The sequence below is a fragment of the Triplophysa rosa genome, linkage group LG16, assembly GCF_024868665.1.
Source record: "Triplophysa rosa linkage group LG16, Trosa_1v2, whole genome shotgun sequence".
Lineage (NCBI taxonomy): Eukaryota > Metazoa > Chordata > Actinopteri > Cypriniformes > Nemacheilidae > Triplophysa > Triplophysa rosa.
This window is the reverse complement of record NC_079905.1, coordinates 10,433,943-10,459,915: the sequence shown is the minus strand read 5'-3', so window position 1 is coordinate 10,459,915 and position 25,973 is coordinate 10,433,943. Positions and strand designations below refer to the sequence as shown.

The 25,973-nt window shown below is 36.6% G+C and overlaps 1 protein-coding gene across 2 annotated transcripts in view; it reads left to right on the top strand.

Moving 5' to 3' along the window:
* The window catches only part of sfpq (splicing factor proline/glutamine-rich), a 32,592-nt gene extending 10,747 nt beyond the window's left edge, over window positions 1–21,845 (top strand). The window contains exons 10-12 of one of the 2 annotated variants that reach the window (XM_057355177.1): window positions 20,873–20,925; window positions 21,001–21,094; window positions 21,742–21,845. In XM_057355177.1, coding sequence (XP_057211160.1) covers window positions 20,873–20,899 — 27 coding nt within the window. In that variant the 3' untranslated portion in view covers window positions 20,900–20,925; window positions 21,001–21,094; window positions 21,742–21,845. Of the gene's footprint in view, window positions 1–4,837; window positions 20,926–21,000; window positions 21,095–21,741 lie in introns of both variants that reach the window. The other variant, XM_057355176.1, reaches the window with a different exon arrangement.
* The last annotated feature ends 4,128 nt before the right edge of the window (window positions 21,846–25,973 follow it).

Sequence of the window (25,973 nt, the reverse complement as noted above, 5' to 3'; positions counted from 1 at the left end):
ACGCGCTGCTGCCGGTCCACCTACGCGCTGCTCACGCATGAAACGGGTGTTTCAATTCAGGTATCGGATCGGTAAAGGAAAAACTGGTATCGGCCTACCCCTAGTTTCTTGCTGCTTTCAGGTCTGGCTACATCTGATATAAAGCTGCTTTTATTGAATGATTATGCGGGTAGCACTGTCCTTTAGTGTAGCAACAAACGCTATAGATTAGTAGTAAATTGGTTTGCAAATGCAGTTTCTTGTTGACTTTAAATTCTCAATAATTGTTCCAAATGATTTGGCCATAGTAGCAATGTGTGAGTAAATTACAGAAATTAGTGATGCACCAAAAAGAAAATTCCTAGCCAAAACATCTCTGCTAAAAACTAAAAGTGCAGATTTCAGTTAGCCTTTTTTCAGACTAATTGAAATTTGAATGTGAATTTTTTTCTGTTGGTGCAAACCACCTGTTAACTTAGGACAGACTTAAATAAAAATAAACCTTTTTTTATTTATAGAGATGGGTTCCCCAGTATTAAACGAGCCACCGGGCTAAATTATGAGAGAGCAGCCTGTTGAAAACCTCTGCCCTTTTGAGTTCTGCTTTAGGTACCATAGAAGCATGCGGCATATAATAACAGATAACAACGTTGAAGTATTGGACTGAAAAGCAGTATCTGTAATAGTAATACCGTTAAAAACGTAACGATACCCATTAGGGGTGTGACGATACTTCGTAGTATGATATTTCACAATGCAAAAATGTTACAATACGCATCGTAGAGAGGTGGGGATAATTTGCGATATGAAGTTAATTCTATTCGTTGAGCGGTCAAGATGCTACCTACTCTGAGCCAGCACGTCACGTGTGCTCATCTCACATATGCCATAGAGAGAAGTCTCTGGGAGAAGGGGAAGCACAAGACACAATCTGTGTCTCCAAGTGGTTTACAAAGCGTCTTATGTTCCTTCACAATCGCCGGTAAAACACCGCAAACTTGACTGCTGGCAAGTCGCCCCGAAACTCATTACAAAGGCAAGCACAAATGTTTTTATATGCCAATGTTAATATATCCGCTAACGTGAGCTGCTGCATAACATGAAATGCAATATAAAGTAAGTCAAAAGAAACTAGCGCTGTTCCGATTAGAGAAGTGATGAAGTGAGTTGTGCTGTACATTAAAATATTGAATGACATGCTAAAGATCACACCAAGTATGTGATTTGCATGATTGAAGAAGTGTCATACAGTTTATGTAATATGTCTTTTTGAAAGATTAGATGTTTCTCATGCATTACTGTCTCAAGCAAAGACTTTTGAGGCTTTTCATAAGGCGTTTGAGTGTGAGCTCAGTACAGAATGTACTGAATGAATACGCCCTTCATTGAACGAACGAGTCAAAATGAGATCGAATGAACTGGTACATGTCGTTCGTGGTCTGATATTCTCTGTGTTGCAACAATGCATATCCAGTAGTTACTCAACTTTTCTGAAAAATAAAGGTAATGACCTGGGGCCTCATTTATCAAAAGTGCGTAGAAAAGGTTCAATATTTTGTCGTACGAATGAAATTTAGAACGTGTGTAAGTACAAAAAAAATCTGTATTTATCAAACGTGCACATGCACTTCTTACGCACATAAGCAATCATTGTTGATAAATCCCACATGTGCACAAGTACCAAGCTCGTTCACGGTCATTAGCATTTGGAAACGCCTCGAAATTTACCATATATGGTGACAACACCTGCCTTTATAAGTCACCTGAATGTATTCTGTGACCGCAGTCTTTTGGCTTGTTCGACTTCATGCATTAAGTCCTTTTGAAAACGCATTCTTTGCACAATGCATGGTTTGCTCAATTTGGGTTTTATTGTTAATTTGACAATTATTTATAGGAGATTTATTTTCCATAGCCTAAATTAAACTGTTCAGAAAACAAACAATATTTTCAGTTATTTTTGGTGTGATTGGTTAAATCTTATGATTTGGTAAAGCGATGTAGTAATAGAAAAGCAATAAGATGTCAAAATGTTTTATTTATATAATTTTATAATGATTGTGCAAACCTCTTTTTAATCTTTTTCAATTAGTTTGAATGTTTTTTTTTTCTTAATTTTTTCATATATTGTTCTGTTAAATGTGTCTTTACATTGTACTTTCAATAAAAGAAGGTTTGCCAAATCATCCAGCAAAGCGAGATCAGCCATGACACTAACTACATTTCAAATGATTTCCCATTTGTCTTTTACAGCGTCTCACACGCAAATGTGTACCTCGAACTATTTAATTACTAATCGAGTATTTGAAACACACAGTGGCACTTTCTTTTTGTAGTATCACCATTCTACCACTAGATTCTCTGCGTAAGCATGCTCAGAGGTGTGCTTATATTTACACACAATTCTACATACAAGTACAAATTGGTAAATCCCACACTTTGCGTGAATCTGTTCTTACGCACTCACTACGCACATATCTGTGCGTACGCACTGTTGATAAATGAGGCCCCAGGAATTAGAATTAATTTAACTCTAAGGTCAAGTAAACTATGTCAAAACCGTTCCATCTTTGCATAGAACATTTAATTACACCAGTTAACTTGGTTAAACCAGTTAGATTTTATAAGACTAAATATAATATAGATTTAGTTGACTAAAACGTAAATGATGGGGATGAGTAAAATATGACTAAATTTAAAATGCATTTTAGTCAAAAGAAAATTACTAAAATTAAATCGATATATGCTGTCAAAAGACACTGGTCTTAATTCTCATTTCATGTTAAAGTTGTAAAAGAAATTCAGTGACAAACCTGCAGTACAGAAGTTTCAGTTAAGCCTTAAAATGTTTAGTTGTATGTGCAACAAAAAAGTTACTGAAATTGTTAATATTTTGAAAACAAATGTTATTTGAATTTAAATGAATTTTGTTCAAAATACCGAGACATGAATCGTATCGTGAACCCAGCATCGAGATATATATACCAAATCGTGAGCTTGGTGTTAAATGGTGTTTAAGATGTTTTTGGCTGAATTTTGTGTCTTAAATTTTGGTGCATCACTAATTACTGATGCTTATGATTTCAATTAGGTTTTCATAGGATAATCTGAATACTGGAATATTCTTGTATTGTCAATCTGGATTGGCATTTGCATTAGGAAACATTGTGCAGTGTGACCCTGTACTGTCAGGACGCATTTGATGTTTCATTTTGAAGTAACCTGCATCGTAGTTTCATGGTCTAAGTGTTTTTTAATCGTCTGAGTAGTATGTGATCTTAATCTTTTTCATTCATGTCTTTAAAACCAAAAAGTAAAACCAAAAATTAATGTTTATTGAATGTATCACCAATTCACATTTTTACCACCTTTCAGGTAAGGCCCACATGCACTGTTCGATTTCTGTGACGATTTTGTAAAATATTTTCACATGTATAATCACATGCGTGTTAAGGCAAAGTTTAGAATTGATGTGTTCTCACTGTGCGGTCCAATCCTCGTGCTTCAACTTGAATTATGCGTGACTTGAACTATGTGAAAATCAAATGTAGCTCAGCTTCAACTGTGAAACCCTCACATGATGCAACCAAAATTTCTGACGTCAGAAATTTGTTTGATATTAAGATCGCTTTCCACATCCACTTCTCAACATACGACAAATGGCAAAGCACAAATTTGGCCCTAATCTTCTCAAATCCATAAGAAAGTCGCTCAGTGTGTGCCTGCCCTTAGTCATTGAAAAATGGCATTGAAAAACTTTTTAAATTTAGGCATAAAAACAATATCCACATGGAAAAAAAACAAATTGATTTCGATTCATACCCTGATGACTAAGAGGTATTTATTACAGTAAAATACATTAACAGCCTCATTAGCCGGGTTTCTCTCACTCTGGTTTTATGCGCATTTTGAGGTTTTGCATCAGAAACGAGTGATGGAAATGCCAAATTTAAAAATAAAAACCCTTAATTCACAAAAAAGTTTTTACGCTTGCTTGAGGTGGTTTTTCTTTTTTGCGAAAAAGGGTTCATGCGAATAATGGGAGATGGAAACGCATTTGCCAAATAAATTCCTATAAAATGTTATGTAACTGCACGTTGGGACGGCGTAACCTGACTAACCAAAGTACCGATCTTGTTGCACAGCATCTGAAATGTTGTTACGGTCATTCTTAAATGCCTGAGCAAAGTCGTCTAGGCGAAAAAGTATTTCTGGAATTGCCTCCCAGAACGGGCACAACTGTTCCCAAACAGCAGGCATCCAGTAAAGCACCGCATTTGTGTTTTGTCGTCTTGTTTGAGGCGCAAGTTATTACAAAATTTATGTATTTGCTTCTCTTTAGGGTCATTTTATTAGGAAGTGACCGTTTTGACTCGTTGGATGGAAGCTGTGCTTATTCGCAAAAGTTTAATATGATATTCCAATTTTGCGCATAAGCTAAATTCACAACTTTGGAAGGAAACCCGGCTACTGCCATGTTAGTGGCTTTGAGGCATTAAAAAGTGAACATCACAACTTTATCGCATTTGCACTTAATCTCCCATGCAACTGTCTTCAGTATCTTTATGCTGTAGTGTTTATCAAACCTGCGCTTTTAAAATGAAATGTTATAGGATTTGACTAATGAATACATTACCCTCTCTTCCTTTTTCTATGTCACCCGTGGCACCGTGGATCTGCGTGTTGGAACTGTTACACCGATTGTTTTCCTTGGATCCCGCTTTTAAAACACTTTGCTCATAATATGAACTCATGGAACTTATTGACCTCTATTGAATTTCTCCCCTACCCATGGAAACATCATAATTTCTACAAAATTAAATCCTCCCGACTGATATATAACTGATGATCCATGTAGCGCAATGAGCGTTTCCCACAAGGGGGTCCAAGGGGCATGGGTGCTGGAAACCCAGGATATGGCAGGGTCCGTGAGGAATTTGATGGGCCTGCCAAGAAGCCACGCTTCTGATCTGGCACTTTAAAGCAGATTTTGTGTGTGGAACTCCAGAGGCATTTCTGGTATCAGAATTGATGTATTTAAGTTTCAAGAATTTTCTTGCAATTTTAGCCTGAAGACTCCCGAAGACCCTTTTTTCTTTGCATTTTTATTTTATATTCTTAATAGGTTTAATAAAACTGCTCAAGTCAGCACTAGTTTAGTGCTACCAATATGTAACTTCCCTTCCTACTAGTCTATACCTTGTCATCATGTTATTTGTGTTATACTGGTGAATATTGTGAGTTGTTCTGATCTTTCTATGGCTTGTGTTCTTTGCCATTCACATTTAAACTAATACATGTACATTTTCAATAAAGAGTACAGTTGGTTTTCCCAAACCCCATTCAGTTGTTGTTGGCACAGTTTTAATTTTAAAAAGTCTGAGATGACACTGACACGCTGGAGAATTACCTTTGGCTAGTAACATTTTATTCTCCATGCTTTTGACTTAATTTCAACATAACGCAACAGAATAAATGCGCAATTTAAAAAAATTTAAAAATCATTTACCGGTTTTAATTTGTCTGGATTTCATGTTTTCAGTTTTTTACTCTTACAGTAAGATTATTTTGGCCGGCTTAAAAAATAAATACTGTAATATAGTAAGTTTATAGTTCAAGGAAAATTCATTTATACTATAGTGTTTTGAATCTTATAGTAAATATTGAAGTATACTACAATATTTGCTACAGTTAATCAATTTACTTTAGTTGATACTACAGAATAATATAGTTAGGTACTGTAGTTGCATAATGTTTTCAAGTTAACCGGATCTTTGACTTTTGGTGTGTGTTTAATAGCTTTTCTCAAATGAAGCATCAGAATGCTCTGAGCAGCTCTGAAGTTCACGTCTCCATATAGTGAGATGTAGTACACGAAACCATGTCATGTCTCATTTACTTAGACACGCAGAACAAACGGATGACATATTTAAACAGCATCTGTATCATAATCCGTGTTTGATTAGCTGTTAAGCGCAACTTTCTGATTAAGTTGTCGTTAGTCAAATTCCAAGCCATTCTGAGCTACACATTAAATGCTGTCTGTCTGGATTTCGCAATTCAGTATGTTTTTTGCAAGCGTGTTTTTTACACTTGCCTTTGGCTCCCACCTATCATTGATGTTGAACACTTCCACCTTTTAACATTTTGGTCTACAATGATCAATCAGTTATTGAGCTAGCATTAAAAAAATCGGTCATCAAGTCTGTTGCCTTACTCCAACTAGGAATGCCAAGTTCATAATAAACATTTACAGTTTTTAGCTGTCTAGTACAATTTTGCAGGTAATGACAGTCTAAAGAAAATAACAATGTTTATTTAAGGTTTTTTTGTTTCATTTAGATGTTCTGTACTGTTACATTAACTATTTGATATATTAATTTTCCTGCAAGCAGTTTGTATTTAAGTTGTTTTATAGAAAAATGTTTCAAGGTTTGGATCTTCAATCTCTTGCACTTGGAACAAAAGCAGTGATTGATCCTTAAACATCTCATTCACAGAATCTACAGGTGGATTGAAAGCTTTCAAGAAAAAAGTTAAACCATCCTTTCAACAAATTGTCCTGAGATGCACATTTTAGTCTTAATTTAAGATACCAAAGTCGGACTTTCAAATATATTAGGATTCAGATCTGCTTGATCTGGCATCACTAGATACATTTGCCTGCGTGTGAAATCATGCAACGTTATAATTGCATATCATTTTGTTTCTTAAAGCAACCTTATAGATTTGGTTGCATGTTTTTGTATGTACTGAAGATTAAACCAAATCAAATTGTTTGTCAACAGCAAGAAGGGAGGGAGTGGGTTGGATTGAGCAACTGTGATCTGTCAAAGACCCATGCTGGCTCACTAAATATCAGCCACAAAGTGAAAAAATAAGATTTTTATTGCAGTAGAAATTACGACAAGCTTTGTTGAACGACATGTTTTTCCATTTGAAAGTAACTGAATGCCCTTTTAAATAAGATTATTTGTATCTTGTTCGTGTAGAAACATTTACATGATTATATAGATGCAATATAAATAGTGTCTAGCTTCTGTTGCTCAGACATCTCTTGAGTGATTAACTCGCTGCACAGCTTTTTGGATCATTTTTCTGTAAATTGAGTCAACCATGTTCATGGAATGGATGTTCATGGAATCCTAAAGGGATACTTTGAAAATTACAAAGATACAAAAATGAAAATTCTGTCATCATTTACTTGCCTTCAATTTGTTCCAAATCTGTATGAATTTCTTTGTTCTGACGAACACAGAGAAAGATATTTGGAAGAATGTTTGTAATCAGAAGTATTTTGCCCCCACATTGACTACCATAGTAGGAAAAAATACAATGGTAGTCAAAAGTGCCCCAGCAATGTTTGCTGTCCTACATTCTTCAAAATGTATTTTGTGTTCAGCAGAACAAAAAAATGATTTTTCCTAATATGGGAGTCAATTGGGGGCAAAATGTGTGTAATCAAATAAGAGGTTATAGGAATTTAGTCTGTAAAATAGGAATGCATGGTAATGAAAGTTGAGCACATCTTTTGCACGTAATTAATTTCATGCATTACACATTGACAATTTATGTCCTCATAAATATTGATCCATTTTTTTTATTAGGTACTCCAAAACAGAATTTTGGCAATCAATGTATGAAATGTTTTCAAAAATGTGTGTTTTCATACTACCATTATGACTTCCACGTTAATTGTAATCTTAATGTGATGGTGTGCTTGAATCGACTTCATTTGTAGTAAAGTGATTTAAATCCCATGGCAAAAGTCAGGTTAGTAATTACATGAAGAAAAGGTAACTACACTTTTGTTGTTTTACACATGCATTGTGGAAAACTGTTTTGTCTGTTGTGCTGGTTTTCTATACTTTTTCCCTTAACAGGTTTGTTCGTGACTATCTTCGGTTTTGGATTTTAGCAATTTATCTACTAAAAGTGTCATCTTCAGACATCACGCCCATGGACTGTTCGCCAGTGGTTTAAGACATACTGTGCACAAGAATGGCAGTTTCCTAGAGTTTCAAGCTGTGGTTTAATAGGCTGGCCTTTTTGTAGCTTTTTCACAAGGTAGCTAAATCGTATTATTTTGTAAGTTGTGGAAATAAATCCATACTAAAGCTTCTCTAATCCTACCTAACTGTCACTGGCACAAAAGCAAATTGTACTAAAACTTGGAGTCTTGAGCCTATATTTGAGCATAAAAGTTGATCATGGGCTGTCTTGTCAACTCTTCTCTAGAGTGGCATTGTATGAAGATGTGAAGTGTCAAAATAAAGGGGTGCCTCTTAAAGGGATAGTTTACCCAAAAATCATTTCATTTACTCACCCTCAGGTTGTTTCAAACCTGTATAAATTCCTTTGTTCTGATGAACACAAAAGAAGATATTGAAAAATGTCAGTGACCAGACAGATCTCATCCCCTATTTACTCCCATAGGCTTTCCTGTAGCTCATTGGTTGGAGCATGGCGCCAGCAACGCCAAGGTCATGGGTTTGATCCCAGGGATTGCAAATACAAATGTATAGTATCATGCAATGTAAGTCGCTTTGGATAAAAACGTCTGCCAAATGCATAAATGTAAATGGTATTTATTTTCCCTACTATGACAGTAAGTGGTGGATGAGAGTTTGGTTACTGACATGTTTTCAAATATCTTCCTTTGTGATAAGCATAGCAAAGTAATTTATAAAGGTTTGGAACAACCAGAGGGTGACTACATGATGAAAGAATTTTCATTTTGGGGTGAACTATCACTTTAATGTGTGTAGATATTGATTTTTTCCTGTTGAATTAATACATCTTCGCATTAGTTGTGGTCCAATATTGATCCATAATAGTGGGTGGGGTGGAAATCGATTCACCTAATTATCGCGATTCTTTTTTAAAAAGATTCTAGAATCTGTTGTTTATCCCAGAATTGATTTTAATTATTTTACTTTTCCTAAGAGGTGCTGGAGAGACTCACTTATTCCACCAGAGGATGAAATGTAGTAGATGACATTGTATCTGTTTCATGCTGGCACGAGAAGGAAAACCATGGCGAAAGCAGAGCATCAAACCTCTTCCAGAATAGCTTTGTTTTAAATCCAGATCTAGACTGCGACCTTTTTTTCCTCCTGGTGCAACCATTTTTCTGTCAAATTGATGAATATATATATATATATATTTAAATTCTAATGTGCAGAAATGTATTCTGCATTTCAGACAGCGCAAAATACTTGAAAAGTTCTTTTTCACGTCGTCTTATGCCGGGACTTCACCACAAGATAATCGGACCGATGTCTCCCCTTCCGACAATCCTAGGTTAAGTCACGATGATCTTAAACGGCTCTACAGATTATTTTATCAGATTTTTTCGTGGTTTGGTTTGTTAAGAGTCTGATTGGAAAAACATTGGAGCCACCCTGATAGAGAATCGTAAATATTCAACATATATTTATTCAAGTTGAATATTTATGATCAGAAATCCTGATGTGTGAGGGAAACCCAGCGGACAAACGCACAAGAACTCTGTTGATTGTTACGTGGAACGAAACGAAACAAATCAAAAAGCCAGCAGACAGAAGCACAACAACCCTAGTCATGACTTCAACCAAACCCTTTTGTTTATTTTGTCAATTTTATGTCAAAAGCATTACAAATGAACTGGTGCGGTTTCGATTGAAATATGAACGCAACATGGACCAAAGGCATCGAACCGAATCAAAACCAGGAAGTGATAACAATATACAACCCGAAAATCAAGTGATTTGTTCATATAAAGGATTGTTTATTAGATATGTGCTTGTGCATGTAACGGAGGAAATCCTGGCACCGTTTTGACAGTTTTAACCACTTCATGAGGTCTTTGCGAGTTACCGGCTTGCTAAAAATACCCTCATATGCGCAGTCATACACTGAGCATGTATAACCCAGCACACAGCATTGTTTTGGATATCCGGTAAGTTCCGTTCCGTTAGGTTAGAAATATTTAGGTTCGCTTTTAAAATGCCAGTGTGAACACTAAGCGAACAGAACTATTTTTTTTTTGGTTCGGACCAAAAGAACCAAACGAACCGAACTACAAGTATGAACACGCCCTTAGATGACGCTGATGTCGCGAGTGGCGGGGCTATTGTCAGACTGCCCGCTCCAGCCTGAAGTACACAAGTTACCGACCAGTATAGACACTTTCATTCAGAAATTTACTCCAAAAATGCTCCAAGCACTGCCGACATGTTTGCTGCATTAATAAAGCATGCGTGTCGCGCTCTCTCTCTGCGCTGGTTGCTGCTTGATCATATCACACGACACCGAACATTTTTTTTTTTTTCTATTTTCGGTTGCCGAACATTCGGTGCATCCCTTTATACTACATCCGTGCCCTGGCTCTTAAAGGAACAGCAGCAGCATAATAAACTTTTGTTTTAATGTTTATCAAGTTGTATATCTTAGATAAAATGATTAAGGTTATCAAAGTATCTTTATTTTTTGTCTTTAGAAGTGCAAAAATTAATTAATTTTTGAAAAATCAATAATCATATGATTTTGCAGAAGTGATGTAGGTTTAGTTTATTTTTGTACATGTTTGTTTATTGTTTTTAGAGTTTACTCAGTCCCAATAATAGCTCAATGTTGGGATTTTGACAAAAACCCTTTTTTGTCACTGGTAGGTTGTGGATTAGTTTTTCTTGCATGTCAGTGAGTCATTTGTTTATGCTAGAATTATTTGTATTGCATGAATTTATTATACGCAATGTAATTTTAAAAAATGAATCATGAAACTATTATATAACCATCGATTAAGTTGCAGGCTAACATTCTCTGAAGGTGCCAGGTATTCACATCAAAGAAGCTCAAGAAATCTCTGACCTCCATTTGTTGTTGTGTCTGGTGGGTACATTGGGACTCAATCAACCATAAGATCTATCCCCTCCTTGTGTCTACCCACTTCTGTGTGGTTTCATCTTTACTGAAAGTTGCCTAGGAACTGTATGTATTTCATGTGACAGCATCTGGCCAGCCCAGGATAAACCCATTTGTATTATGGAGCTGTCTAATCATATATGACCATGATGTTTTTGACAGAAGAGCCTCCACTTCTTGTTTGAGCTGGTGTTTTCTCTTCAGTTTCAGCTTTGCACACAAGAGCCTGTGTATCCTTCATGCACCTGTGATGTTCTGTTGTAGCAATGGGTGAAGGAGTGGAGTTGCACTGAAGAAATAGCCAAATACCTTGTGATGATTATGCTAGGGCATGTCACTGGGACAGAACAAATCCCTAATACCGGACTATAACTTGCTCACATTTCCTATCCAGGAGTCGCATGTTTTTCTTTATTTTTTTTGTATCGTATGATTGGTGGCTTCTATAAGAACAATCTTCTAATTTTATTAAAATCCTTCAGAATTTGTTAAACGAAAGGTTGTTTCAAGTGTGTCCAATACTGTTCTCATTTACAGTATATGAACTTCGCCTGATTTTTGGTTACTGAGAGTTTTTGCAGCTCCTTCTCAGAACTTCTGATATTGAAATTTCCCTGATTTCCGGCAGGCCCTCAGTTATGTTCTGTCCTTACGTTCTGGAAAAGTGGTAGATGCTTGAATATAAGAGTCATGATTTAGGCAGAAATTTTCGATTAGATACCCTTCAGATTACATAATTGTAAAGCATTTAATCATGTCATTTTGCACAACATTATATATATAAAACAAAAACAATTTATAGTTTTTTAAAAGAGCTCACAAAACAATTTTTGCATTCAGACCATCCAAAATGTAGGTGGCATTGTTAGTAAAGGTTTTTTTTTTGCTGAAAGTATGATCTTCATTTAGAAAATCCAAGCCCTCATGTGTCATTGCTTTGAGTCACATAAGCTGGTACAAGCAGCACATAAGTAATTCCTTCTGATGATATACTGACGTTTTCTAAAGCGAAAAGTTCCATCTGCGCAGGAATTTGCACAGTAATTACATATTTTGTGCATCGTAAGCTTCAGAGAAGTTCCGGTCACTTCACTGTGCCCTACTCACTAGGGGCACCCTAAAGTGAAAACCCTGGAGGCTTTACCTTACATTGTATTTCTGCAAAAAAATCATATTTTTTAAGCCCCAGTGTTAAATGGTTACTCTGGCCCAAAATGAAAAATCTGCCATGAATTACCCTAAAGTCATACGATAACCCTAAGATATAGGTTCATCTTTGGAACACAAATTGAGAGCTTTCTGACTCACCCATAGACGGTAACATAACTGACATTCAAAGCCCAGAAAGTGACTAAAGATATTCTAATAGTATTCAAAAGTAGAATTAGTATGTCTGAAATCGTAGTATGTTGAAAATAATATTCCAAAGAGTCCCAGATGGTCTACTACTTCCTGTAGAAATTCGAAGTGCAGAACGATGCACACTAGCGGCTGATATTACCCACAACTCACCGCGAGTAGGCGGAGATTAACGGCACTCCACTGCATGAATAAATTTTATAACTGATGCTTAACTAAATTAACAAATGTAAGTACGCAGTAAACATTACATACGAAATAATGAATGAATAAATACCTTAATGGAAAGAAGAGCTGTATTTTGATGTGTGTGGCAGTTATTGGCCACAATGTTGTCTAGGCAACAACGGCCACTTCCGCTTCCTGTTAGTATGTCCCAGTGCGTGCAATCTCTTTTGCCATGCACTCAAAAGTACCTACTATTAGGGCTAGTATAAGTAGGCGAATTGGAACTCGGGGATTGACTGTTTACATGCGCACCAATAATGTGATTATTTCCAATAATAAGAGTAAGGACTTAATTGCAGTAACATGTTAACATGACATGAGAACACCTCTGCTCCCGTTTACATGGACGTTTTATGTCTGATTATTTTCTATAATACACAGCACAAATGATGATCTTAGATATAGTAGGTGTGTGTGTTAGGCTACTGGCTATCGTTTCATCGCGTCAAATGCAAAACAGTATTATGTGGATGTATTTTATGGTTATTCGGCACTGATGAATATAGAAATATGATGGAGAATGTCTCCGCAACAGTGATGTGCGCTGTCATCGCGTTCGCGCTGTTTCTGTATGAAGGTAAGGAGCAGAGACTACTGACGGCAAGTTGTGTTGACGGTAAAACTTCAGACTGTCATGTTTACAATGAATTTGCGCTTAAGGTGCGTGACAGAAGCACATGCACACCTTGATCAGAGAAGCATAAATGCGATTGTGTTACATGCCTTCATATTGCGATTAAAACCAACGTACGCCACATATGTTACTTTGATTATGCTTACTGCGATTATGAGCTTAATCGCATTATTTAAATCGAATGATTGCATGTACATGAGGTAAAGCGTAATCGCAGTATTTCCAAAATCCTATTATAATCGCATTATGAGAGTGTATGTAAATGTAGTCATTATTGAACTAGTCCATGTGACTTCAGTGGTTCAGCTTTAACTGTATAAAGCGACGAGGATACTACTTGTGCACAATCGAACAAACATAACTATATTCAATAATTTCCTGACATTCCACGTCAGTCTCCAACGCGTGTCCGGAAGACCACATGACGCATGCGTGTGGCGCTCAATATGCATATGTTGTGAATGCTGGCTCTTGCGTCGGCTCCACAGCCCCTGCGTCGTGAACGCCGGCTCCAGCGCCTGCTCAACACGCACGCTTTGTGAACGTCAGCAACGTGCATATGTGTTGCGTGGTCTTCCAGATGCACGTTGGAGACTGACGGAGTAGAATCTGAATCAAAGGAGGCTAGTTAAAACAACAGTAAATATTCACTAATAAATTTGACTTGCTTTTCCTTAAAATTTGCTTGCTATAAAATGATCTTTGTATGAATTTATGGGAAGAATCCTCTTTTCCTACCTAAAACCCTTTAGATCCCTGTCACTATAAGCCAGAAAGGAAGAAAAAATTAATTGACTTCAAATATCAAGGACACAACATCTTCAGACTTGGTAAGTGCACAACGCAAATAATTACCTAACAGTCTGCCAAGTCTTAAGCAAAATATTGTCATTGTTGTTTTTCTCTACAATAGCTGTACATTTTACTAGATATTTGTGATCTGGCAGAGTAACACCAAGAAGTTGTATCGGCACAGAAACTGCAAATGAGCCTTATGCCACATTTAAGGAATAATTTACTTTAATCCTGTTCTAAGCTCATATAACTTACTTTATTTAACCAATTTTATTAAAATGCACAAGTAGTTTTATAGCCAGGTACTGTTAAACTTTAATATAGTTATTTCCTGAAGCCAAACAATTTTTACAGAAATATTAGTCATTGAAGATTATGGTGGTATTGCTCAAATAAGAGTATGGTATGCCGTGACGCATAAGGACATATGTGACCCTGGACAACTTGAAAATACACATCTGAAAGCTGAATAAATAAGCTTTCAATTGATGTGTGGTGTAATAGGATAGGACAATATTTGGCCGAGATGCAGTTATTTAAAACTCTGGAATCTGAGGCTGCAAAAAATCTAAATATTGAGGAAATCACCTTTGAAGTTTTTAATCAGAGACGTTGTAGCTGGCCGCTAAGAAGAAACAGGTTTGTTTAACCCTCTCATTACCGCTGTAATGACGTTGTGGAGAGTAGATAAACCCAAAGAGGAAATTCTAAACTGTACAAAGATACCAAACTTAAGTGGATAATTCCCAGAAGCGAGAGAAGTTTGCAGGCGTGTTTCCTGCCATTTTCTTAGCATTTTTGCTGCATCCACTCACAAAACGTTTTGATATATTTACAGTAGGAAATGGAACATAACCTTTACTTAATATCCTCATTATTTTTGCCATAAACGAAAAATCTATCATTTTGACCCATAAAATGTTTTGTTTGCTATTGGCACAAATATTCCCATGCTACTTAGACTGGTTTTGTGGTTCAGAGTCACATATATAGTCACAGATATTTCATCTTACATTTTATCTTGCAGCTCAGAACTGGAAATATGAATTTACTCTGATATTTATCAGGGTTTTTCCTGCCTGAGAATTTGGAGGCAGGTGTCTCCATCAAATTCCATGCCATCTCTGACTGTCGACAAAATGATGTCAGTCAGGTGTCATCACGGAAGACACTAACAACAAGTGATCTCTGTGGGTTATTCATTTATGACTGCAGTAGCGGCATTGTCACTATGGCGGCGCTGTTTAGTTATCAGCACGGACACGCTGACAAAACCTTGGGAGAGAAGAACTGCAGTTTTCAACAAATGTATTCCTAAGGCTATGACCTGTGTTTATTTCGCATCAAAGTATGTTCATTTTCTTAAAAGGTTTCCAAAATTAACGTGACATCCAATTGGTGTAATGTTTTCAGCTGTGCAGTTACTGTATGGCTCAGCGATTACACTTTACACACCGCGAGGAGATCAATCATAAGTGCAGATGAAACTGATCAATTCGCCAATTTAGCTCAGAAAAAGTTAAGATGCAAAAGTAGTGACATCCTGAACAGCCTCTTACCGCTCTCTCATTGTGTTGGTAGTATCAACACACAACATTATCAGTACAATTCACAAACGGAGGATTCATTTGAACCGATTTGCTTTAATAAACAGTTGAAACAAGTCAGTCATTAAGTGAATCACAGCTAATGATCAGTTGAAGCACGGTGAACTGCAGAATAAAGAATGAGCTGGTTTTACTCATGATTTACCCTAAATAATACAAAATATTGATGGATCGCAAGCTACAAGGAATGTCTACTTAAATACCTACAAAACCAGTTTTGAGGTAATTATTCAAAGAGTAATAGATTAAACAGAAAATGAAAGAAGAGAAAGGAAAGCAAATAATAGTCAGAGAGAGGTAAGAAATTGTTTTTCATGTAAGGGCTTCCTTTATGTTATTAAGTATGATTATATAGCAATATAATTTCAGATTACGCAAATGATTCACTTAAAGGTACGGTAGGCCTACACATGCGCAAGTGTGCACGCAGTCAGGATTGCACCACCTCCACCTAATTTTGAGCCAGGAAAAACCCTGTTTATGGTTTGTAAAATTGGTCCGTGCCCTAATATTAGAAATTAAATTTATTTTTAGAGAGCACCTTTTTGTTCCAATAGATGACTCCGGTCATTTAAACTTTAGATTTCTGTACATTGGGACCTTGAATTTAGTACTTTTCATAGGGTGATCAGATCAGATACTTGATGGCGAGGTGTGTTTTGCCCTCATCAGAATTGATTTGAAATATGCCTTTTTCGCATTTTAGCGAACGTGGCAAGAGCTTGTCTCTGTGTCTGTATTGTGTATTTGAGCGAATGGTGGTAGTTAAGCATTAGGGGCCAGTGTTCAGCTCAACCACTACTCCACATTTGAGACTCCAGCAGTTGGTTACATTGAGGATGAGTAGTTCTGCAGATCAGTGGACTTGTTTGCATCAAGGAGGTATACTTGCATATCACCAGAAAAGGTAAGTGACCTCGTCTTTTGTTCCATGAAATAAACCAAATACTACTTTCTCTTTTACCAATCACCCTTTGTGCTGGAATTTAACTGGGGTTCTGGCATCACACCTTCGAAAATGCATTCACAGTGCAGAATGTTTCTTTTGCTGTTCATTGCAAAGATACTCTATTTGAAATGTGTGTGATACTTTGGCTTCAGCTGTGTGTGTTTCAAAGTCCGTTTACAGAAGTCGTGCCACTCGGCGGCCATGTTTGCAGTGTCTCTGGGCAGCTATTTCAGTGAAAGCAAGACAACAGCTCTATCGACTTAATCTATCTTCATCTACTTAAATGGGGAATAACAGATCATTTCAAAATCGCTGGCAAAAATCACAATTAAATGGCATATTTCCAACCCACTATTAAACCTGACATCAACTGTAAAACACAGGTTGGCCAAAACCTTAGAGAATCGTCAGTCTTTATCGATTGCGATTGGCTCTTTTTACTGGAAGACGGGACTTCCTTAGCTAGAGCGGCCATACGGAGTGTTGCAATCCCTCTCCATTTATAGGAATGGCAGTGGCTCATCTTGGTAATGTCTATTATCTTTGATATCTACAGCTTCTCTACAAGGTCTCTCACACAGCAGCTTTATTTGGGGACGGCATGGGCAGCAGCATAACTTTATGTATGTAAACACTGCACAATAAGGAAAGAAATGCAGGCCCCATGACTGGGGGTGGCAGCATTTTTGTGGGATTGACATATGAGGCGAAAGAATTTCAAATTGATCTTATTTTGTTGTTCAATTTTGTGATGTTGCTCAGTCATTACACTTACAATGATGTGCAAATAGCAACATGTTTTTGCTTTTTTTTTTTTTAAGGCCAGACCATGTGAGACAATACTGGAGAGTACAGACCACTTGTTCAGAAATGAATAAGAGAAATTATAATGTGTAACATGCTGAATTTTCTACATTTGGATGTAGGAATCACTTTTTAAATAATTTCATTTTACGCAAAATTCACTTTATTCAAATGATATCAAGAGCTTATGGTAAAATGTACAACACCCTTTGTTAACTTGAGTTATTCGAGTTAACAATTTTTTACAAGTACTTTTGGATGTTTAATTCTTCACATTTATACATTATGCATTTGGTTGACACATTTATCCACAGTGACTTGTGTATATCGTCGCTGTCGGGCGTAATCCTCGTATCTCCAAAACCATTATTTTTCAGGAAATTAAAAAAACTGCATATTTTTTGAGTTATTAAACATTGTATCGTTAAAGTTGGTATTATACTTATATTGCTATCATATACTGTTGTGTACCAACATTAACACAACATTTCCCCAAAACCATGTTTAATCAGAGATACAAGGTTTATGACTTGGGAGCAGGGAGATACGAGATTACGCTGTCATTGATAAGAATGTTACGGACACAGACGTCGCTGCTGCCAGCAGTGTTCATCAAAGTCTGCGGTCGTGTTGAGCCTTTTGACAAGAGACGAGGCTTTAAGAGCTAATGAAAGCTAATGATTGTGGTTACATACATCTTCCTAAACTCTATTTTAAACGTTAGAGCTATGAGTGATGCAATACCAAAATAAAACGTTAAACAGGCTGTCTAATATAGGCAGAAATTAATCTGCACGCAAATAAAGTCCGCGGTCGCGTTGAGCCTCTTGACAAGAGAAAAGGCTTCAATCGTTAACCAAAGCTAACTACTATGGTTACATACATCTTCCTAAACTTTATTTTAAAGGTTTAAGAACTATAAGTGATGTAATACAAAAAACGATGAGCTGACTAGGCTGTCTAATAGGCGGAAATTAGCCGAATCTGCTCGCAAATTTACCTTCGTGGCACTTACCTTCTGCACCGAAGCATTACATCTATCGATTTTTAACAAAACAGGCCCACTCAAATGTATCTACTCTAACTATTTTCACTCGTTATTGTCTAAAAAACTTTCAATCAGGAGACGTAATGCCGAGAAGCTCCCGCGGAGTGAAGAAGAGGTGGAGTTACGAGACTTCTCAGACAGTTGAAGTGTCCAATGGAGTTAAGAGATTTGCTCTCAAGCTATTTTCAACACTTTAGATTGGTTAATAATTTGTAAAAATAACAGACCCACATGGGGACTGACCAATAGCATCGATTTGTGAAAAAATATGAAATTAATCAAATTTGGACATAGGAGGTTTCCGACCGACAGCGACGATATGTTCAAAGGGATAGTTCATCCAAAAATGAAAATTCTGTCATCATTTACACACCCTCAGGTTGTTTCAAACCTATACAAATGTCTTTGTTCTGCTAAACACAAAGGAAGATATTTGGGAGAATGTCAGTAACCAAACATATCTCATCCCTCATTTACTGCCATAGTAGGGAAAATTAATACTATGGGAGTCAATGGAGGATGAGTTCTGTTTGGTTACTGACATTCTTCCAAATATCTTCCTTTGTGTTTAGCAGAACAAAGAAATGTATACTGGTGTTGGAACAATCTGAGGGTGAGTGAATGATGACAGAATTTTCATATTTGAGTGAACTATCCCGTTTGCTTTCTGTGGATTGAATCTACAACCTTTCACTGCTAATATAATGCTCTACCTGTTCTGTACATAGCAATGTGTGCTTATTGGACACCAGTTGCCCCTTCACGGTTATTGAGGCCAAAATAATTCATATTATATATTATCACAATATCTATTTAAAGGTGCATTGTCGAGGTTTTAGTGGCATCTAGCTGTGAGGTTGCGAATTGCAACCAACCACCACTCACCCCTCCCTTTGCAACCACTACGGAGGGTGACACTGGCAAATCAGCGAAAACCTGACACCTTTGTCCTAAGGAGAGAACATTTACAAAACGCACTCTGTGGAGCAGTATGTCTGTTTAGGGCTACTGTAGAAATCTGCCGAGTTCGATGTAAGGCAGTCCGCAGTGTATGTACATAAAAATATCTCATTCTTTGGTAATAAAAACATGTATGTTATAAAAATTAACAAATAATGCTATCAGGCAAGTTCATCAAAATTGTATTTTGTGGCCAATAAATCGCAGTTAAGTTAACTGTAGGCATTAGAGAGAAAGTTTGAAACCATTGTGGCTCATAAGGCAAAACTGGATGGGCGCTGAATTATTTACGATATTATCATTCGCACAATTAACATATGAATAATCATGGTTTTTAATATCACAGTTATTGTTGATACCAATATATTATGACATCCCTATTGGACACATGTTCAACTGGCAAAGTGTATTGGATACCAAATGAGCTAAGAAAATGATTCTTTTAAGTCTTTAATGCAAACATTTTACTAGACCTTGTTACTTGTTTTCTGTGGAATCTCCCGAGTGCTTAAAACATCTGAACACATCACGGTATTGGTTTTCTTTTGGTTGCAAGAATACATTTGTTTTATTTTTCCTCAAAAAAAATATTCTCTTCCCAAACTTGGCATTCAACGAGTTTGTTTACTCCATGGCCGTTTAAATATTACAGCAATGCTGCCTCCACACTTTTTTCATAACTTCTGTATGAGGACTGGGGTGGGAAATACTCGGGGATAATAATACATTACTCAAGTGCATCTTTAGGTCTTCTGTGAACTTTGTGAAGAAGAATAAAGAACTGCAGTCGTACCTCCTCCAGCATTGTAATGCAGCTGTGTTACTAGAGAGACTATACATGGTGCTTCAGATTCAGTCTGGTGAGTGTGCGTGCATACAATATGCTTGTTACTACTGGGTGAGTCGTATTTTACATTTGTATAGTAGTGGATCAGTATTTTGACTGTCTGGATGTGTGTGTGTGTACATGTTTGTTTATCTGCACTGTGATCCATTTACTTTGGTTCAGGTTTTAGGTTTTAATTATCTATATTTGGTTCATGTTAAGTTTATATCTGAATGAGGTGTGATGCCAGAACCTTCATTGTGGTGTGATTGCTGCCTCTGGAGGGGCCCGCTTTTAATCCAATGTGCACTTCATATACACTATACTTAAGAAATCCAGCATCATGTTTGAGGTGGTGTTGTCTGTATGAGCTATCTGTCATTTCTTGGTCAGTTATTGAGTTGTACAGCAGCATATACACAGATACATAAGATACACTGTAGTGTTTGAAGCAGATGGAGGAACAGAATTGGCCTTTTGGCCTCTTTCAACAGTATACTGTATGTACATTTTTTAAATGGGACTCAGCTGTTCATCAAACTTAATTTGCAAAACTTCCATCACATATATTTAAGAAAAGTAATTCTTACAATTTCTTTAAAAGATCTTTGCATGAACTTTATAAACTACACTTATCACATACTGTATATGAATGGAAGACATTGCGTGATGTTTTACTAGTAGGCTAATATAGTTTATAATGGCAACCAGCATTAATTCAGCAGGGGTGTCAGAACATTTTATTACATGTCTGCTCACTGTGTTTTTCTCACCGCAGGGCTCTTGGGTCATTGAAGGTGGATGAGACGTTTTAGACACTGTAAGAAACTGGTAAGTATTCACTTGCATGCATGTTTCTGGGTGTTTGAGTAAAATATAATTCGTTGCACTTTTATATCAACACAGAAAACTGTATGGCACTGGCCAAGAACCACAGTTTCAACTAAAAACGTTACTGTTCTACTGAGGAATAGTCACCTGCATCTTGGATGGACTGAGGGTGAGTAAACTAACAGCAAATATTAATTATTCTATAAAATCCCCCTTTAAACGTGGTGTGTATATATATAAACGGAAAAATTAAGAGACCATTTAAAAGCATCATTTTCATTTTTTCTGAGTTTACTTTTTATAGGTAGATGTTTAGGTAAGATTATTGTTCTTGTTTCATTCTGTGCACTGCTAACAATATTTTACCAAAATTTTAATAAAAATATGGTTTCTATTCGCATTTATTTGCAGAAAATGAGACCTGGAGGAACAGGTGAAAATAAAAGATGCTCTATATTTTTTCAGACCTCAAATACTGCAAAGAAAACAAGTTCATATTATCTTTTAAGCTATACAACACTAATATTTGTACATGTATTTAGGGAAGGTTCAAATTGTAATTTTTTTATGTGATAACCTAGATTTTTATTACAGTTTTCATGTGACTGGAATGGCCACAATACATCTAGAAATGCTGATTACATGAAAATTTGGAATGGTCTCTTAATTTTTTCCCTGGCTGTATATTCATTTTTATTTTAATAGTATACTGAAAAAGTATTTGCCTTCATTTCGATATTCAGGCATGTGTGAAATGCCATCATGAAACAATTATTATTAATTGCCCTGTATTTTCTTTTTATATGTCCTGTTTAGTCCTGGAGTTTAACAGACATGACCATGGTGACCGGAGGATCCTGGATACAGCATTTGATACCTCTTTTTTTTTACTCATTTCTAAATAAACTGAGATGTCAAGATCTTTTTGTTTGTTTGTTTTTTACATGTTTTTCTTACATTTTAGATGAAACCAATGTGCGTTGCAGTACATTCAATCTGATAAGAGTTTCTGCTAGAATATTAGAATTTGGGCAAATTTCTTTACAGACAGACAGACCTCTGTAACCTAGTAGAACCTGGGGTGCTGTCCTGTAGCAATTCAGGTCCAAGGTGCTATGTTTCTCTTGTTTTGTCACTTTTGCGTCCTACTGACTGATGGTTACTTATTGAAATAGTTTTAAAAGAAAAAAGAAACCTGCAATATAAGAGGCAAATGTCATTTACAAAGGCATTCAGCTGATTTTTTGTTAAACCACTGTATAAATGGAAGTCAAGCTAATTTAAATAAACTTATGCAAGTTTGAAGGATAATTTAAGAGAAAATGATTCCTAAAAATATTTCTATAATATAATTTTGTTTCATGGATATCAAAATGTGTTCCTTTATTTTGATTAATGTACTTCTAGAACCCAAATTTGAGTGTTGAACAAGGGTTTATAAAACTGATTTAAAAGACAGCACTGACATCAGGTTCCTGAATGTCTTCTATGTGAGACATTTTGTGTGCTATCTAGTGTCTCCTACAGCTGTAAACTGACGACCTAATGAGGGAAAGGGACACGGGGAGGGAGAATTTGGTGGTGTGCCACCAATGGGCTTGCCTCGTGTATGTTTAATGTACATGAATTATTCATCACTGTATGTGGACACATGCACCCCTAAAGACTGCATGCAGTCAGTCTGGTGCTGTTGAGACAGGCATGAGTCCTGCATTAGACATGAAACCTGTAGAGTATCAATGGGCAAAGCAAAGTCGACAAACTCTGGGTCAGACGTACATCCTGTCCAGCTCCATGCTCCCACTTTCTGCCTCCAGTGGCTCTCGGCTTAAAGAGGATTTCAGGCTCCCATCAGTGCCCACATCAACACATGGTCGGACCACCACAGTGCCTCTCAGGTAAGCTGATACCTGGAGCTCAGCATCGGCACTGGATCTCTTTGTTGGGCATTGTTTATCTGTGACTAAGGAACGGAGTAGTATTAATTTTGGAAAAGTGCTTGAAGGAATAGTTCACCCAATTACGAAAATCTTTATACCCTCATGCTGTCCCAGATGTAACTATTTCTAATTCCTCACAACGTGAATAGGCACATTTTAAGCTTGACTGTTTGATGTGATTAAACATGAGAAGGTTATGCAACCATATTTAAATGTGTTCAGATCTGCTCTTTACATTTTGATTTCCTCACTGGAATTGTCTGGATTACTTTAATGATGAACATCGGTGCTTGAATCCTTGCAATTATGAATATCATATAAAAAGATAACAATGGCTTTTTAATATAAAATGGTTTGTGTTCAACTGAGGAAGAATGTCATGGGATGGCATGGTAAATATGAGTTTCATTTTTGGGTGTACTAGCCTATTTCTTTAATGTTAAGTCTGTTTAGCTAATCATTTCATTCAGGGATATTAAAATTAAGAGTTAACTTGTTAATGTATTCTAAGTAATTTTGGGGGGTTGCTCAAAGTGAGTGCAAACATCTGATAATACATGAATCGTACATTGGAGACGTCTCTAGAAAACAAAAAAACTGCAGCAGCCATATGTAGTGTAGTTGGTGATTTTAAAGTTTGAAGTGTTGAAAGTTAACCGTTTTACTGTATATATAAAGTGAAAGTGTAGTTCTTTACTAGTTTGTAAATTATAAAATTCAAATGACAGATTTATTTCCTAAACATTTGCATTTTCAATAATAATCTTTTCGGTAATATTTTTGTTGCACACACAAGGGATACTCCCTCAAGTTGTTCCAAACCTGTTTATACCATGGTCTTTTTTAATACTCGATTCTGATTGGCTGGAAGGTGTGCATTAAAACCCTTTAAGGCACAGGTATGCTCCAGTAAGTTTGATTACATTTGAAATTTAACTGACAAAATCACTGTAATTTTCACCTGTTTGATCTAAAATTTCACTGTAAACATCAATAAAAGATTTAACTTGGCAAATGACCATGGTATAAGCGGGATAATCCACAGCTAGCGGTGCGTTAAAGGATTTTAATACACTTCGCAGAGGCAACCAGGTTCTTGGCCTCCACGTCGTGCATTAAATCCCTTTAACGCACCGCTAGCTGTGGATTATCCCTTACTTCTGTTGAACACAAAGAAAGGTATTAGCATGTTAGCAACAGTTTTGTCACTTAAAAAATTAAAAAACAAATTTTTATTTTGTATTTATATATCAACGTAAAGAGAGAACTTAAAGTTGAAAAAAACGAGATTAAAATATATTCTTATTTATTTATACACGTTCTCAGCTCAACCAATAGGATTAAACAGGCGACGTATCGTAAATTAGGACGTATTATGATGTGGCATATTTACACCGCCACTTCTTTGGCTTTAAAAGAAATGTTTTTTTTTTCCGTTATATTTTGAAATGGTGTACCTCTTGGTTTTCGCAGTATCAGTGAGCCTTCCTTGTTTAGACCGAGACACTGGGCATTTCTTGGAGAGTTTTCCAGCAACTACTCTCCTCCGTTACGAAGCCGTGCTCCATCTCTTCCGTCTTGCAAGACCGCGGAAAACGCAAAGATGCCACAGCAGAGCTACCATCAAGTCTACGTGCAATTATCTCAACCTCTGCGACCAATACCAAAGGTTGGCAAGAAGACCGTTACTCGTGGTGGACAGAAACAGACAACAGAGCGCAGAAGCCTACAACCATTAGCGAGACATAGTAGGCAGCTTCCCAACCACGAAACTTTATCTGTCAGAGGAAAGACTTGTCTCCCGTCCCAACCATTACCTTCTGCAGCATCCCGTAAGGAATTGCATATCTTCTTGCCTGCAGAGGGCGCTGAAGAGGAAGAAACTAGGGACAGTGAGTCAGTTGATGAGGGTTTTATGGATGAGCTGGATAACAAAATCAGCACCATCGCGCTTCAACATGATCCAAAGATCCCTAAACAGTCTTACGTAACAGAACCACTGCTAGGTGACGTGGTCCAAGTAACATTCTAGTGTCATGCAATTTTATTCTTTCATAAATTGGCTTGAAAAAAGATGTCTTTGATGTATGATTTGGTCATTCATTTGTGACAATTTGTGATTATAAATGAATAACCATTCATCAATGTGTTTATATGCCATAGATGAAACCAATATTGTGATAAATATGTGGATACAATGAGCCACGCACTTGTTTTAAAGCAGTCATATAAAAATGAAGTGTCTGCATCAATTGCAATTCTGTCTGTGGTGAATATAGTACAAAATGTTATTTTTTGTTAGTGCATTATGTCCAGAGTTTGGATGGTCCAGAAATCATCTCTAAATGTGTGGGTTTAGTGGCATGTATGTGACACAAGCCTATGAGAATATTTTTGTATTTATTGTACATCAGTAGATGTAGAAGGCCTATAAATGTTTTTAAATGTTTTTCTACTTTAAAAATCTGATAAGTGCAGTGTTACCTTAACTATTTTTGTACTCAATGACTGGGGTAAATTGTGCCAAAAGACAACATACTTTTGATTTGGTAGTTTTTAAAGAGGGTAACTGTATTGTTTATCCAAATGTTTTTCTACCGGTGTCCTGGACACATCTTCGATACATGGCACTGTGGATTCCATCATATACCAACAGATGATAATATTAACGTATTAAATATTATTATATAATTTTTGTTTGTCCGAATGCATGAGTTTTATCACCAAGGAGCCATGCAGATTTATTTTTACAGACGTTATTATGAGAAACAATTACCATCCGAATAGGGCTATAGACGTAAGAAATGTGTAAATGTGTCATTAGCTGTGTCCCAAAATGACGTACTATGCACGACTCATCAACCATGCAGTGCATGACTTTTAGAAGGGTAAGTTAGTATTCCATTTGGGTTTTATACGAACCGGAGGTATGTCGGTTTCCCAAAAGAGCGCAAATGACGTCAATCGCAGGGCACAATGCGTGTGAATAAAAATCAACTTGTACATTGTACAATTAATGTAGTTTTCATCTGTTTTGCCCAGCATTACTTTAGCATCACGATAGATGGCTAGCAGCTAACCGTGAGTGTACATCGGTTGTACACCCGT